This window comes from Oncorhynchus tshawytscha, linkage group LG16 (assembly GCF_018296145.1).
Source record: "Oncorhynchus tshawytscha isolate Ot180627B linkage group LG16, Otsh_v2.0, whole genome shotgun sequence".
Taxonomy (NCBI): Eukaryota; Metazoa; Chordata; class Actinopteri; order Salmoniformes; family Salmonidae; genus Oncorhynchus; species Oncorhynchus tshawytscha.
Window position 1 is genome coordinate 49395730 of NC_056444.1, and position 14581 is coordinate 49410310.

General features: G+C 40.8%; 1 protein-coding gene across 4 annotated transcripts; it reads right to left on the bottom strand.

The window, feature by feature from the left end:
• Positions 1-156: 156 nt before the first annotated feature.
• On the bottom strand, positions 157-13862 carry LOC112215808 (poly(rC)-binding protein 2). 4 transcript variants are annotated; one of them, XM_024375218.2, is made up of 13 exons: positions 13709-13862; positions 12509-12626; positions 10376-10399; positions 10248-10280; positions 9889-10005; positions 9515-9646; positions 9238-9366; positions 8954-9028; positions 8179-8220; positions 2006-2078; positions 1841-1896; positions 1457-1626; positions 157-1319 (listed from the first exon to the last, which is right to left on the bottom strand). In XM_024375218.2, the coding sequence occupies exons 2-13, from the start codon at positions 12575-12577 to the stop codon at positions 1283-1285; spliced, it is 957 nt and encodes a 318-aa protein (XP_024230986.1). In that variant the 5' UTR covers positions 12578-12626; positions 13709-13862; the 3' UTR covers positions 157-1282. The 4 variants fall into 4 exon arrangements, with proteins under 4 accessions (XP_024230986.1, XP_024230984.1, XP_024230985.1 ...); XM_024375216.2 differs by having other exon boundaries at positions 8161-8220; XM_024375217.2 differs by having other exon boundaries at positions 9235-9366.
• Positions 13863-14581: the final 719 nt, after the last annotated feature.

Below are 14581 nucleotides of genomic sequence, written 5' to 3' on the forward strand. Positions count from 1 at the left end.
AAATGTGCAGTACAAAATGCTTTGTTCCATTTCATTCAGTGGGCTCAGGCAGTTGTTTTAATCACATTTGGTTTCTACATTAGTTGTAGGAAAGTTCCTCATATTTTTACCCCAGGAAAGATGTAAATTAAAAAAATGACAGGTTACATCCAGGGGTAGTTTTAGCATTTCACATCTTTTTATTTATGTATTGAAGTTCTTCAACAATTCAGTTTGCACCCGAATCTACAATAGTTTGAAAACGTGCACAAAAACGTGAGTTTCTTCATCCTGCAAAGAATAATAAAAAATAAAATCTGATCCAGGCAAAGGAGATAGCAGGAAACTAGTGTTCATTTTAGAATCTTCCTTCAAGTTATTTTAAATGAATACCTCAAGTCTTATCCTATAAAGACACGCAATAATTGTTTTGTTTTACCCCTTGCAGCACCCTCCCACCCCTGCAGTTAAAAAAAATATTTTCTCTATTCAAAACAAATATTCCAACGTTATCAATGTTTATCTTCTATCTTAATAATTTCAGAGAAAAGAAATTCATCCCTCTGGCCCGTTATTTCTCCGGGTTACCATGCCCCACCCACCCTATCAGAATCCAGTACACAATAACAACACTCAAATGTCCTGAATAAGGAAAACATTTAAACGGATGAAAACAGGAATGACAAAATAATTATACAGCAAATAAAAGAGGCGACAGAATTCAGTTAAAAACACTCCTCATAGTCCCACTTCAGAGACGTTTCAATTAGTTCCTGATCTTGTTTTTCGTTACATCTTAAGAGTACATCATTTACACCCCTCGTATACCCATTACCCACAATGCCTCATTTAGGAAGTTCAGCTTTAAAGAATGGTAAATATCAGTGAATTCTAACAGGAGGACTGGTGTGTATTAAATAAACAATAAATACAAATCATCAAAAACAGGGAAGGAACAGTCCACAACAGCTTGTTATTATTGGGTCTTTTTTTTTCTTCATTTTTAAATACATTTTCTAAGAAAAATCTGACATAAAAAAAAAAACATATTCCTTTTCAGATTTTTCCAAAATGTTTCTTCCCCGGCTACCAAGGTCAAAACATAAATACACCAAAAAAATATCTTTAAAAAACTATATGCAAAGGGAATTTAACATAATAAATAAATAAAATACCTTGATGTAATTACAGCTGAGTAGGTAGGTGTTTAACCAAAGGATTGGTTTTTGCATTAACTTTATTGAGGGACCTCTCGGTAAAAAGTAGGGGGGGTTACGTCAGGTGCTGATGAAGATTCTCCATGTCAGTTGGCTGCCAGTCCAGTAGCTTCAGATGACAGCCTACAGAAACATAAAAAACAAGAGGAGATTCAAAAACTAGCCTTAAATGCAAGCCGCTTTGATTTCCTAGCCATATTGGTTCTCTTATTCTGAACCATGACTTGGCATATCAGTAGTTCCAGCGTGTTGTCCCTCACCTGGCATTGATCAGGTACTCAGCCAGGCTGATGCTGGCAGGGGAGCCGGTGATGGTCACCTGCCTGTCAGAAGAGCCCTCCACTGGGTTGGCAATCTTGATCTGAGCCCCGGACATCTGGCGGATCTCATTGATCTTAGCCCCCTGACGGCCAATGATGCAGCCAATCAACTTAGGCCAAGGAAGGCAAGAGAGAAAGTTTCAGAATACAAGACATTTCAACCACTCTTCTCAGGAGTGAAATGGTTTTTAAACTAAAAACCCAGATAAGACAAGTATGCTACAACTAACACTAAAGAAATTCCTGAAAGATTTACATCAATCTTGGGCTGAAGTATCGAGAACAAGTAGGGAAGAGAATTCCAGAGTGGACGGGGACACTTACATCATTTGGAATGGTCAGCTCATGGGAACCAGTTTGTGCAGAAGCATCCATCCCAGCTAAAGAGAGAAAACACAAGTCAGTGCCGACAAAGACAAAAATGTTGCAGAGAATGCAACAAAAATCAATAAAATGCTTCCGGTCTCTTTTCCTCCTCTGTTGACCTACCCTGGAAACCCTGGTTGTTGGGAGCGATGGGGAAAGGGCTCTGCTGCATGGCCAGCTGGTGGAGTTTAGTAAGCTGTGGAGAGAGAGGTGGATACATGGAGAGATGGAGAGGAAGAGAGAGAGAAGGGTTGATGAAAGGAGAAAGACAGGAACTATAAAGCCAGGAGATACACAGGGTTATGTTCTGCATTAACACATGTATACACTACATGACCAAAAGTATGTGGACACCCGCTCGTCAAACATCTCATTCCAAAATCATGGGCATTAATATAGAGTTGGTCCCCCCTTTGCTGCTATAACAGCCTCCACTCTTCTGGGAAGGCTTTCTACTAGATAAGTGGTTCCCTAACTTTTTATAGGCCAGTACCCATTTCAAAACAGTCAACCTCCAGCTGCGTACCCCCTCTAGCACCAGGGTCAGCGCACTCTCAAATGTTTTTTTGCCATCATTGTAAGCCCCCTCTCCCACACACACACACAACGATACACTTATTAAACATAAGAATGGGTGTGAGTTTGTCACTTTCCACAATCCGGGTTGTGACAAAGAGCTCCATAAGACCAGGGCACAAATAATAATAAATCATTTTGCTCTTTATTTAGCCATCTTACATATAAAACCTGATTTGTTCATCAAAAATTGTGAATAACTCATTGGTTAATGAGAAGGGTGTGCCTGAAAGGATGCACATAACTGCAATGTTGGGTTGTAATTGGAGAGAGTCTCAGTCTTAAATCATTTTTCACACACAGCCTGTGCCTGTATTTAGTTTTCATGCTAGTGAGGGCTGAGAATCCACTCTCACATAGGTACATGCGCACCCAGCTCACTCCGGTGCGTCGCTATATCACATTTGACATTGTCTGTAAGCTTGAGTTTATTTGCACACAACAAAAGAATACAAATGATGGAAAGACCGGTGTGTTGTCCTTGTTAATGCAGACAGAGAAGAGCTCCAACTTCTTAATCATAGCCTCAATTTTGTCCCGCACATTGAATATAGTTGAGTGTCACCCAGATAGGCCAGTCGTGTGAGAAACTAGTCATCATGCAAGTGGTCAGACAAGTGAAAATTGTCAGTAAAAGAAAACTAAGCTTGTCTCAATTTGTTTTAAAAAAAGTGTCAATACTTGATAACCAGCGCACTTCTGTATGTTACAAAAGTGTTACATGGTCGCTGCCCATATCATTGCATAAGCGGTCAGTCATTCCCTTGGCAGAAAGAGCCTCTCGGTGGATGCTGCGGTGTACCCAAGTGGCGTCGGGAGCAACTGCTTGCACACGCGTTACCACTCCACTATGTCTCCCTGTCATGGCTTTTGCACCATAGGTACAGATACCAACACATCTTCACCACAAAAGTCCATTTGCTGTCACAAAGCTGTCCAGCACTTTAAAAATATCCTCTCACGCTGTCCTGGTTTCCAGAAGTGGATGTCTTCCTTAATTGACCCCCCTTAAACGTAACAGACGACAGCCTACATACCTGTTGACTCATCCAGCTGTAACGCATATAATACACTGGCTTGTATGCGAGGCAGAAATTGTTTTAAAATGTCTCCTGCCATGTCACTGATGCGTCGTGAAACAGTGTTGTTTGATGAAGTCATTGTCTGTATAGTTTTGGCCTTTCCCCCAGCCGTATCAGCAGCAGCAGGAAGAATCAAGTCTTCCACAATCGTATGGGCTTGCCTGTCCTAGCCACTCGTTAGCTGACCATATAAGATGCTTCTAGCCCCTTCTTATTAATGGTATCTATTGCTTTTCTAAGTCTTACTACTCGAAAGTGATCTTTATTCTTGATCAAAAAACACCCGTGGTTTATTTCTCAAATTGTCATGCTTCATTTCTAAATGTCTGCGCAGGAGTGAAGGTTTCCTGCGAGAGAGTAACGGTTAATGTCATTGGATGTTAATTATTTGACTAGGCTACCTGTATTTGACATTGGGTTGTTATTTCGCTGAACACGGGATGGTTTAATTTTATCTTTGGCAATGAAACGAGGCTACTCAGGCGAGAACAAAACCTCACTCAAATGTGTTAAGATTTCCCTTCACTGGAACTAAGGGGCCTAGCCCAAACCATGAAAAACAGCCCTATACACCTGTCAGCAACGGGTATGGCTGAACTAGCAGAAACCACTTATTTGGTGTCCATATATTTGTGTCTGTGATATATAAATATTTATAAACTGGATGGTTCGAGCTGATTGGCTGACAGCCATGGTATATCAGACGTATCCCATGGGTATGACAAAATATTTATTTTTACTGCTTTAAATTACGTTGGTAACCAGTTTATAATAGCAATAAGACACCTCGGGGGTTTGTGGTATATGGCCAATATACCACGGTTAATGGCTATTTCCAGGCACTCCTCCTTGCACCTAAGAACAGCCCTTAGTTGTGGCATATTGGCCACATACAACACCCCCTCTGGCCTTATTGCTTAAAACACACACGTCAAAAGTTTGGAACCACCTACTCATTCAAGGGTTTTCCTTTTATTTGTATTTTTTTTATACCATTTTCTACATTGAGAATAATAGTGAAGACATCAAAACTATGAAATAACACATGGAATCATGTAATAAAAAAGTGTTAAACAAATTTTAAATTTTTTTTATATTTGAGATTCTTCAAAGTAGCCACCCTTTGCCTCGATGACAATTTTGCACACTCTTGGCAATTCTCTCAACCAGCTTCATGAGGAATGCTTTTCAAACAGTTTTGAAGAAGTTCCCACATATGCGGAGCACTAGTTGGGTGCTTTTCCTTCACTCTGCAGTCCAACTCATCCCAAACTGGGTTGAGGTCGGCTGATTGTGGAGGCCAGGTCATCTGATGCAGCACTAAATCACTTCTTGGTCAAATAGTCCTTACACAGGCTGGGGGTGTGTTGGGTCACTGAAAAACAAATGATAGTCCCAAGCGCAAACCAGATTCTGCGCTGCAGAATGCTGTGGTAGCCATGCTGGTTAAGTGTGCCTTGAATTCTAAATAAAATCACAGAAAGTGTCACTAGTAAAGCACACCCACACCATCACACCTCCATGCAGAGTACATACTCTGCATTTCTCAAAGACAGGGCAGGTAAATAATAATACTTTTTTTAAACTCAAATTTGGACTCATTAGACTAAAAGGACAGATTTCCACAGATCTAATGTCCATTGCGCTTGTTTCTTGGCCCAAGCAAGTCTATTCTTATTATTGGTATCCTTTAGTAGTGGTTTCTTTGCAGCAATTAGACCATAAAGGCCTGATTCACACAGTCTCCTCTGAACAGTTGATGATGAGATGTGTCTGTTACTTGAACTCTGTTAAGCATTTATTTGGGCTGCAATTGATAGTTTTTGTGACTGCACTTGAAGAAACTTTAAAAGTTCTTGAAATTTTCCGCATTGACTGACCTTCATGTCTTAAAGTAATGATGGACTGTCGTTTCTCTTTGCTTATTTGAGCTGTTCTTGCCATAATATGGACTTGGTCTTTTACCAAGAAGGGCTATCTTCTGTATACCACCCCTACCTTAACTGATTGGCTCAAACACATTAAGGAAAGAAAGAAATTCCACAAATTAACTTGTAACAAGGCACACCTGGTCATTGAAATGTATTCCATGTGACGACCTCATGAAGCTGGTTGAGCAAATGCCACGAGTGTGCAAAGCTGTCATCAAGGCAAAGGCTACTTTGAAGAATGTCAAATATAAAACGGATTGGTTTAACACTTTTTTGGTTACTACATGATTCCATGTGTTATTTCATAGTTGAGGTCTACACTATTATTCTACAATGTAGAAAATAATTCAAATAAAGAAAAACCTTTGAACGAGTAGGTGTCCAAACTTTTGACTGGTACATACACACTCTACCAAACATTAGGAACACATTCGTAATATTGTCCTCAGAACAGCCACAATTCGCCGGGACATGGCTCTACAAGGTGTCGAAAGCGTTTCACAAGGATGCTGGCCCATGACTCCAATGCTGGGTGTCCTTTGGGTGATTGACTATTCTTGACGCAAAACGGGAAACTGTTGAGCGTCAAAAACAGCATTGTACTTCTTGACAAACTGGTGCACCTGGCACCTACTACCATACCCCGTTCAAAAGGCACTTGTAAACAAACTATAGTTTTGGCAAGTCGGTTAGGACATATACTTTGTGCATGACAAGTAATTTTTCCAACAATTGTTTACAGAGATTTCACTTATAATTCACTGTATCACAATTCCAGTGGGTCAGAAGTGTACGTACACTAAGTTGACTGTGCTTTTAAAAAGCTTGGAATATTCCAGCAAATTATGTCATGGCTTTAGAAGCTTCTGATAGGCTAATTGACATAATTTGAGTCAATTAGAGGTGCACCTGTGAATGTATTTCAAGGCCTACCTTCAAACTCAGTGCCTCTTTGCTTGACATCATGGGAAAATCAAAAGAAATCAGCCGAGACCTCAGAAAAAAAATTGTAGACCTCCACAAGTCTGGTTCATTCTTGGGAGCAATTTCCAAACACCTGAAAGTACCACGTTCATCTGTACAAACAATAGTACGCAAGTATAAATACCATGGGACCACGCAGCTGGCATACCGCTCAGGAAGGAGATGCGTTCTGTCTCCTGGAGATGAACGTACTTTGGTGCGAAAAGTGCAAATCAATCCCAGAACAACAGCAAAGGACTTTGTGAAGATGCTGGAGGAAACAGGTACAAAAGTATCTATATCCACAGTAAAACGAGTCCTATATCGGCATAACCTGAAAGGCCGCTCAGCAAGGAAGAAGCCACTGTGCCAAAACCGCCATAAAAAGCCAGACTACGGTTTGCAACTGCACATGGGGACAAAGATCGTACTTTTTGGAGGAATGTCCTCTGGTCTGATGAAACAAACACAGAACTGTTTGGTCGCAATGACCATCGTTATGTTTGGAGGAAAAAGGGGAGGCTTGCAAGCCGAAGAACACTATTCCAACCGTGAAGCACGGGGGTGGCAGCATCATGTTGTGGGGGTGCTTTGCTGCAGGAGGGACTGATGCACTTCACAAAATAGATGGCATCATGAGGCAGGAATATTATGTGGATATATTGAAGCAACATCAAGACATCAGTCAGGAAGTTAAAGCTTGGTCGCAAATGGGTCTTCCAAATGGACAATGACCCCAAGCATACTTCCAAAGTTGTGGCAAAATAGCTTAAGGACAACAAAGTCAAGGTATTGGAGTGGCCATCACAAAGCCCTGACCTCAATCCTATAGAACATTTGTGGGCAGAACTGAAAAAGTGTGTGGGAGCAAGGAGGCCTACAAACCTGACTCAGTTACACCAGCTCTGTCAGGAGGCATGGGCCAAAATTCACCCAACTTATTGTGGGAAGCTTGTGGAAGGCTACCTGAGACATTGCTACCAAATACTAATTGAGTGTATGTAAACTTCTGACCCACTGGGAATGTGATTAAATAAATAAAAGCTCAAATAAAATCACTACTATTATTCTGACATTTCACACTCTTAAAATAAACTTTTTACTAGGATTAAATGTCAGGAATTGTGAAAAACGTAATTTAAATGTATTTGGCTAAGGTGTATGTAAACTTCCAACTTCAACTGTATATAGCCATACCATTAGGGATGCACATAAAAATTCTGTCCAACACCGATAAATTATTAGTGGCTCAGACTTAACACTGAAATATATGGACAAAATACTGGCTATGAAATCATCCGATACTGATATATTTCTTTAGGCAATTATCAACCGATACAAAGTCTGAAATACTGTGCAGCCCTACTTCACAGCAACAGTCAAAAATGTGCAGTCCAAAAAAAAAACAGTGCACCTCAACACAAAACAATAGATTGATTTGACAGTTAAGGCTAGCACCACAAACAAATTTGACAAAGCCTAATTTCAGAATTTCTCCCAAACATAATCAAGGCTGCAAAAGAAATTAAACGATACACATGGCAACAAACAAAACAGTTAAAAGTACCAGAAGGTCTTAGCGATGCATCACTGCAGTGCATTTACTGATTGAAACTAAAAAATGGAACTAGAGTGGTTGGGGGGGAGGGAAGGTACAGCATGTAAGAGCGGGTGGGTGCCATGACTACCCAGGAGGGTTGATGTGTAGATATATGGGCTCACTTACAGAATGACCTTCACTTACGTCAGGCTGTGGAATGGCGTGCTGTCCTTGGACAGCGTATGCCTGCAATGAGAGAAAAGCACTTAGGAGGGTGCGTGGGAAATGGGCACAAAAAGCACACTTACAGACTGTTAGTATCCTGGAGACCCATGGCTGCATTTAGACAGGCAGCCCAATTCTGATCTTTTGGGCACTAATTGGTCTTTTGACCAATCAGATCGGCTCTGACAAAGATGTGATTGGTGTAAAAACTAATTCGTGTGAAAAAAAAGATCAGAATTGGGCTACTGTCTAAACGCAGCCAAGTCCTTGGATGTCTGGAATGAGAACGCTATGGGGTAATTCAGACAACACCATACACAACAAGGATATGGACATATGGGTGACGCATATAGCCTAGTGGTTAGAGCGTTGGGCCGGAAACTGAAAGGTTACTGACCTGCCTAGTTAAATAACTGACTTGCCTCGTTAAATAAAAGGTTAAATTAAAAAAAATATGCGCCCTCCAGCTAGTACTCAACCCATCTGACAGCTCAGCTACTCTACAACTACTGGAGGGGATTTCTCTCCCTTAACATAGAAACTCTGGAGGCCATTTGGCAATGGTGCTGACATCTGCACAGTGCAGAATAACACACTACTGAAATGTAGAAACAGACTTAAAAGTACAGTGTTATTCAACTTCCCTTAAACAACTGACAATGCTATCATTTTAAAAAAGGGAAAGGGAAAACTGACATATGAATTACAGGCCAATTAGTTGATTAATTACAGATGAATAAGGTTGTTTATTTACCTGACCTCCCGCAAATATGACAGGAGAGCCTGAGGGTTTGGGCCTGTAAGGGATGGTTACACCCTTAGGCGGAGACTGAGGAGAGAAACAAAATCAACCATTAGGAACTGGAAAATGTACATAAGCGGTAGTTATTTTGGAGACACTTCAAAATGTAGGACAATGATATAAAAAAAAATATTTAAACATTTAAAAAAATCAGGAACCTAAGCAACATCTCGGATGAAATAGAAAAAAAGACGAGACAAAAAGGGGGTAGTGCGCAATGGTTCCCATACTACTACCTCGAGCATGACGACACAGATCTGCTTGACACACTCGATGATGGACTGGGGGGTCCCTGCAATGGTGATGGCACGCTCTGTGGAGTTAGGCAGCATGTCCCCTGCCACCTGTACCTGAGCTCCTGTCGACTGGAGAGAGAGACAGGAAGGAGGGAGGGTCAACATTAAGTGTTCAGAGTTCTCTTTAGAATATCTGGTGGCACAGTTCATCTAGAGACCGTGGGTGATCATTTCTAATTAGCATAATAACATACTTGTGTGGGTGTACTGTACGTACCTCTCTGATCTCTTTGATCTTGCAGCCGCCCTTGCCGATGAGGGAGCCACACTGGCTGGCAGGCACAACGATGCGCAGGGTGACTGGCGGTTGGCTGGTGGCCGTGCTGTTAGTCATCGAGCTGCTGATGTCCTGTAGGGAATCGAACGGAAAAACAAGATACACTGCTGAGGATGGCTTCGGTCCAAAGGCTTGGACTTACAGATTTTTTCTCATGATCTTTACTATGCAAAATCTGAATTTTTACATATCTTACTCTAAAATGGTGTATTGTTCATGGGTGCGTGAAAAATAGTTAAATTTCTTAGTAATAGGTTTCCAGCCTGATTGAAATGTTCTATGGCTTATTTGAAATCTGTAGTTAGGAGTCAAACCTCCTCCAGCTTCTCGATTATCATGGAAAAGGCTTTAAAGATGGCGGTGGTGGGGCCTGCCAGGGTGATGATCCTCTCTGGGCAGTTCCCCTCAGAGATGTTGATACGAGCGCCACTCTGTACAAGGAAAACAGTCACGTGACATGTTATTCATGCGTTTTCTCATTACAATGCTAAAATATTAAGACAATATATTTAATTGCATGTACACATTCAGCGCTGGCCAAAATTTGGTTGTAACATTGCAATCGGTCAACCCTCAAGCACGAGTCCTCAGAATTGGTAGAAAATGTCTAGAAGTGGCCACTTCTCTCAAACTTCCTCCAATACGTTAATCAATGGAATGATGGACAACTCACCTCCTCTCTCATCTTCTTCACAGACTCTCCTTTCTGCACAGAAAGCACAATGTTTAAACAACAGTCACAGCCATGAATGAAAAGTGCAAAGCAGAACACAGTGAGAAACATCAGGAAGACACACTCACCTTGCCAATAATGCTTCCAACTTCCTGCAGACAAGAAAAGCAATAACACATTAAAATCAGTAATCCATCTTTTTATTTATATATATTTATATATTCACTTTACAAAAGCTTTACTCAAGAATGAAAGAATCCCCCATGTAGTAGTATTTTCTACTATATGCAAGTTATCCATGTAGTGTGCAGTGTAAGGTTTATATTAGTCTCGCGTTGCCATACCTCCAAAAACACGTTGTCGTCATGCCGCCATTGGAGGTCTAGAGGATTTATTGCAAACATTTGATGTTTTTGAAGAATTTGATTGGACGTTACATTTCAAGAAGCTCCCGAGTGGCACAGCGGGTCTAAGGCACTGCACCCCAGTACTAGAGGCATCACTAGACCCTGGTTCGATTGCAGGCTGTATCACAATCGGCCATAATTGGGACTCCCATAGGGTGGCGTACAATTGGCCCAGCGGCGCCCGGGTTAGGCCGTTATTGTAAATAAGAATTTGTTCTTAACCGACTTGCGTAGTTAAATAAAAGGTTAAAAATAGAAATAAAAATAACCCTCCTCCCACACGCCTGTAGAAGGGGTGATGTGCGTCACCGTTTTCCGCCCGGGTAGTTGTTGCCTACGCTAGTGCTCATTTCCAAGCTATCAAGTGTGGCCGACTGTCTGCGATTTATATTTATTGAAATTTCATGTGGACTGTGCTCCGGTGAAATACCTTTTCCGCCATTCGTCCACATGGCGACTGAATATATTCAATAAGCAAATACATGTAGAACAAATATACAGTGGGGCAAAAAAAGTATTTAGTCAGCCACCAATTGTGCAAGTTCTCCCACTTAAAAAGATGAGGCCTGTAATTTTCATCATAGGTACACTTCAACTATGACAGACAAAATGAGAAAAAAAATCCAGAAAAATCACATTGTAGGATGTTTAATGAATTTATTTGCAAATTATGGTGGAAAATAAGTATTTGGTCACCTACAAACAAGCAAGATTTCTGGCTCTCACAGACCTGTAACTTCTTCTTTAAGAGGCTCCTCTGTCCTCCACTCGTTTCCTGTATTAATGGCACCTGTTTGAACTTGTTATCAGTATAAAAGACACCTGTCCACAACCTCAAACAGTCACACTCCAAACTCCACTATGGCCAAGACCAAAAAGCTGTCAAGGACACCAGAAACAAAATTGTAGACCTGCACCGGGCTGGGAAGACTGAATCTGCAATAGGTAAGCAGCTTGGTTTGAAGAAATCAACTGTGGGAGCAATTATTAGGAAATGGAAGACATACAAGACCACTGATAATCTCCCTCAATCTGGGGCTCCACACAAGATCTCACCCCATAGGGTCAAAATGATCACAAGAACGGTGAGCAAAAATCCCAGAACCACACAGGGGGACCTAGTGAATGACCTGCAGAGAGCTGGGACCAAAGTAACAAAGCCTACCACCAGTAACACACTACGCTGCCAGGGACTCAAATCCTGCAGTGCCAGACGTGTCCCCCTGCTTAAGCCAGTACATGTCCAGGCCCGTCTGAAGTTTGCTAGAGAGCATTTGGATGATCCAGAAGAAGATTGTGAGAATGTCATATGGTCAGATGAAACCAAAATATAACTTTTTGGTAAAAACTCAACTCGCCGTGTTTGGAGGACAAAGAATGCTGAGTTGCATCCAAAGAACACCATACCTACTGTGAAGCATGGGGGTGGAAACATCATGCTTTGTGGCTGTTTTTCTGCAAAGGGACCAGGACGACTGATCCGTGTAAAGGAAAGAATGAATGGGGCCATGTGTCATGAGAAATGCGTGAAAACCAGCGTGCTGCAAAAGTTCTACAATGTTTTGTTTATATTTTTAGTCCTCATGTACTGTTGCTCCTACGGTACTAATCTGGTGCGCACCTTTGGAGCTCCGCTCAAGCATGGCATTTCATTAGTTTGACGTTTTGCGAGGAGTCTGTTACACCGGCTTCTGGCCCGTCTAGCCGATTTTTGCAATGGAACTTCCCCAGGCTTCCTGGTTCATGACGATGCTATGTTTATGCTGACTACACAGTAATGAATGAGGTGTGTGAATGGAACAACCACGGTGTAATGGTCATATCTTTTATCGTCCATCTCCTGTGCACACTCACCTTTCCGTGCATAAGGAGTCTAATGGTAAGGGTGACATTGAGCCCTCCTTCAATCACACCGGTGTCCATAGTTGTTGTAGTGTTTGAAGTCTATATTCGCCAAGAAGTAGTATTTGGTCTTCAAGAAGAGAGGGAGCAGAGAAAAAAAAACAGAAGTGTTAAGTTACAGATGGCAAACAATTGATGAAAAAAATATTCAAGCAAGAAACCAACTAGTACTACTGACTTACATTTTTACATTTAGTAATTTACCATTTAACAGATTCCAGAACAACTTGCAGTTAGTCCATTCATCTTACAATAGCTAGGTGAGAAAACCACATTTCAATCATAATAAGTACATTTTACAGGATTTAGCTAATTTACTTATATTGGTTCTGATAAAAACAGTGAAACTAGCTACTGAGAGTGCTGACCAGGGCATTGTTACCTTAAAATCATCCTAAAACAAAGTTAATCGAATAAGTGAATCCCATTGTTGAACTTGATTCATTACACCCAAGGTTCACTAACTGCTCATATTACAGTGTATTGATTCAGATAGTTTAGCTAATGATTATGCAGCGAGGAAACCAGACGTAGCTACTAGTTAGCTACATTTATTTACACCATGAAAATACATAACACTGATTTATCAAAGCCAACGTTTGCTTACTAGTTAGCTAGTACTAGTCTGTACTTAAATTACTTAATTAAGCATGGCTAAAAATGGTAAGTTCATTAGTTTTGGATAACAAGATTGGTCGTTATAACGGAAAAAAAATGTATTTAAAAAGCCAACTGACGATAGTTAATTCCAGTTGCCTGTATGTAACTTAGTATGATAATTAGTTAGCTAACGTTAGCTTGCCTGCTAGCAGCATTTCTATCTAGTAACCCTAGTGACATTGGCTAGTTACCTAAAGATTTAAAACCTAAAGTTGATGAACCTATGAATGAAAGACGGTCCCTACTCAGTCTTGGTAGAATGTGGATAGCTTCATCAATATTGTGCAAACTGCTCAATGGCTAGATAGAAACGGATAGTAGCAGCTAACGTAGCTAATCAAATCAGAATGAGCGCAATGCTAGCAAGCTAGCCTAGTATGTGACGATTAATCCGCTATTTTGAATGCTGCGGCCTAGGTCCTGAATCACTCAGGCGCAGTTAACTCTGTCCTTCACACTCCAAAGAAAATTGAGTAGTTAGGGCAGCCTTACCCGAACAGTCCCGTGAGGTGTGTTTAGGGGGAGGGTAGAAGGGGAGAGGTTCGGGAGGGAATTTTAAAAGGATTCGGGGAAGAGGGAAGAGACGCTGCTGCTTGATCGGGCTCCACTCTCCTGCTTAGCACAAAAGACAACAAAATGAAAATCGTTCAACTTTCACCTTTAACCCGATCCTCCCCCACGATTTAACCCCGCCCACTAAAAACCTTGGCTCACGTCATAATATTTCTCAGTTGGCAAACACACTGAGGTAATGGGCACAGTCCCACACATTGGTGCTGGTAAATAGATCGATTTTTACAAACCATTTTAGAAAATATAAAATATATATTTTGGCTGTACTGAGTGACTATATGACGGCCATATGAACAACAAGAAACGCATTGAGCTAAGAAATATATATTTTTACTTTTCTTGCATTTTTTTGGTATCTTATCCTTTTGTTGTGAATTAACAGTAAAGAAGGGTCTTACATTTGTGTTAAAAGAGAGCAGGGAATACAATATAGGTTTGTGGCCTTATGTAGCAAAGCCACTGATGTGAGAGTAATTTCACCAGATGGCCATGCACAGTTAGCTCATTACTGGAAAAATAACAGAGTATGTCTGGGCAAAAGCTGTTATTCAGAATGGTGTTGGACAAAGATACACAAGGCTTCCAGATAACACTTTACAATAAGGTTCCATTTGTAAAGGGTTTATAAAAGGTTCTAATTACGTTATTAACGGTTAATTGATCAATTGTAAATGCCTTATAAACCAGGAATAAACAGTTATATATTGTAATAGTTGGTCAGTGTTTGCCAAATAGTAATCCAATGTTTACCTCCAGTTATTAACCATTTATAAATGCACTTACAAAATCAAA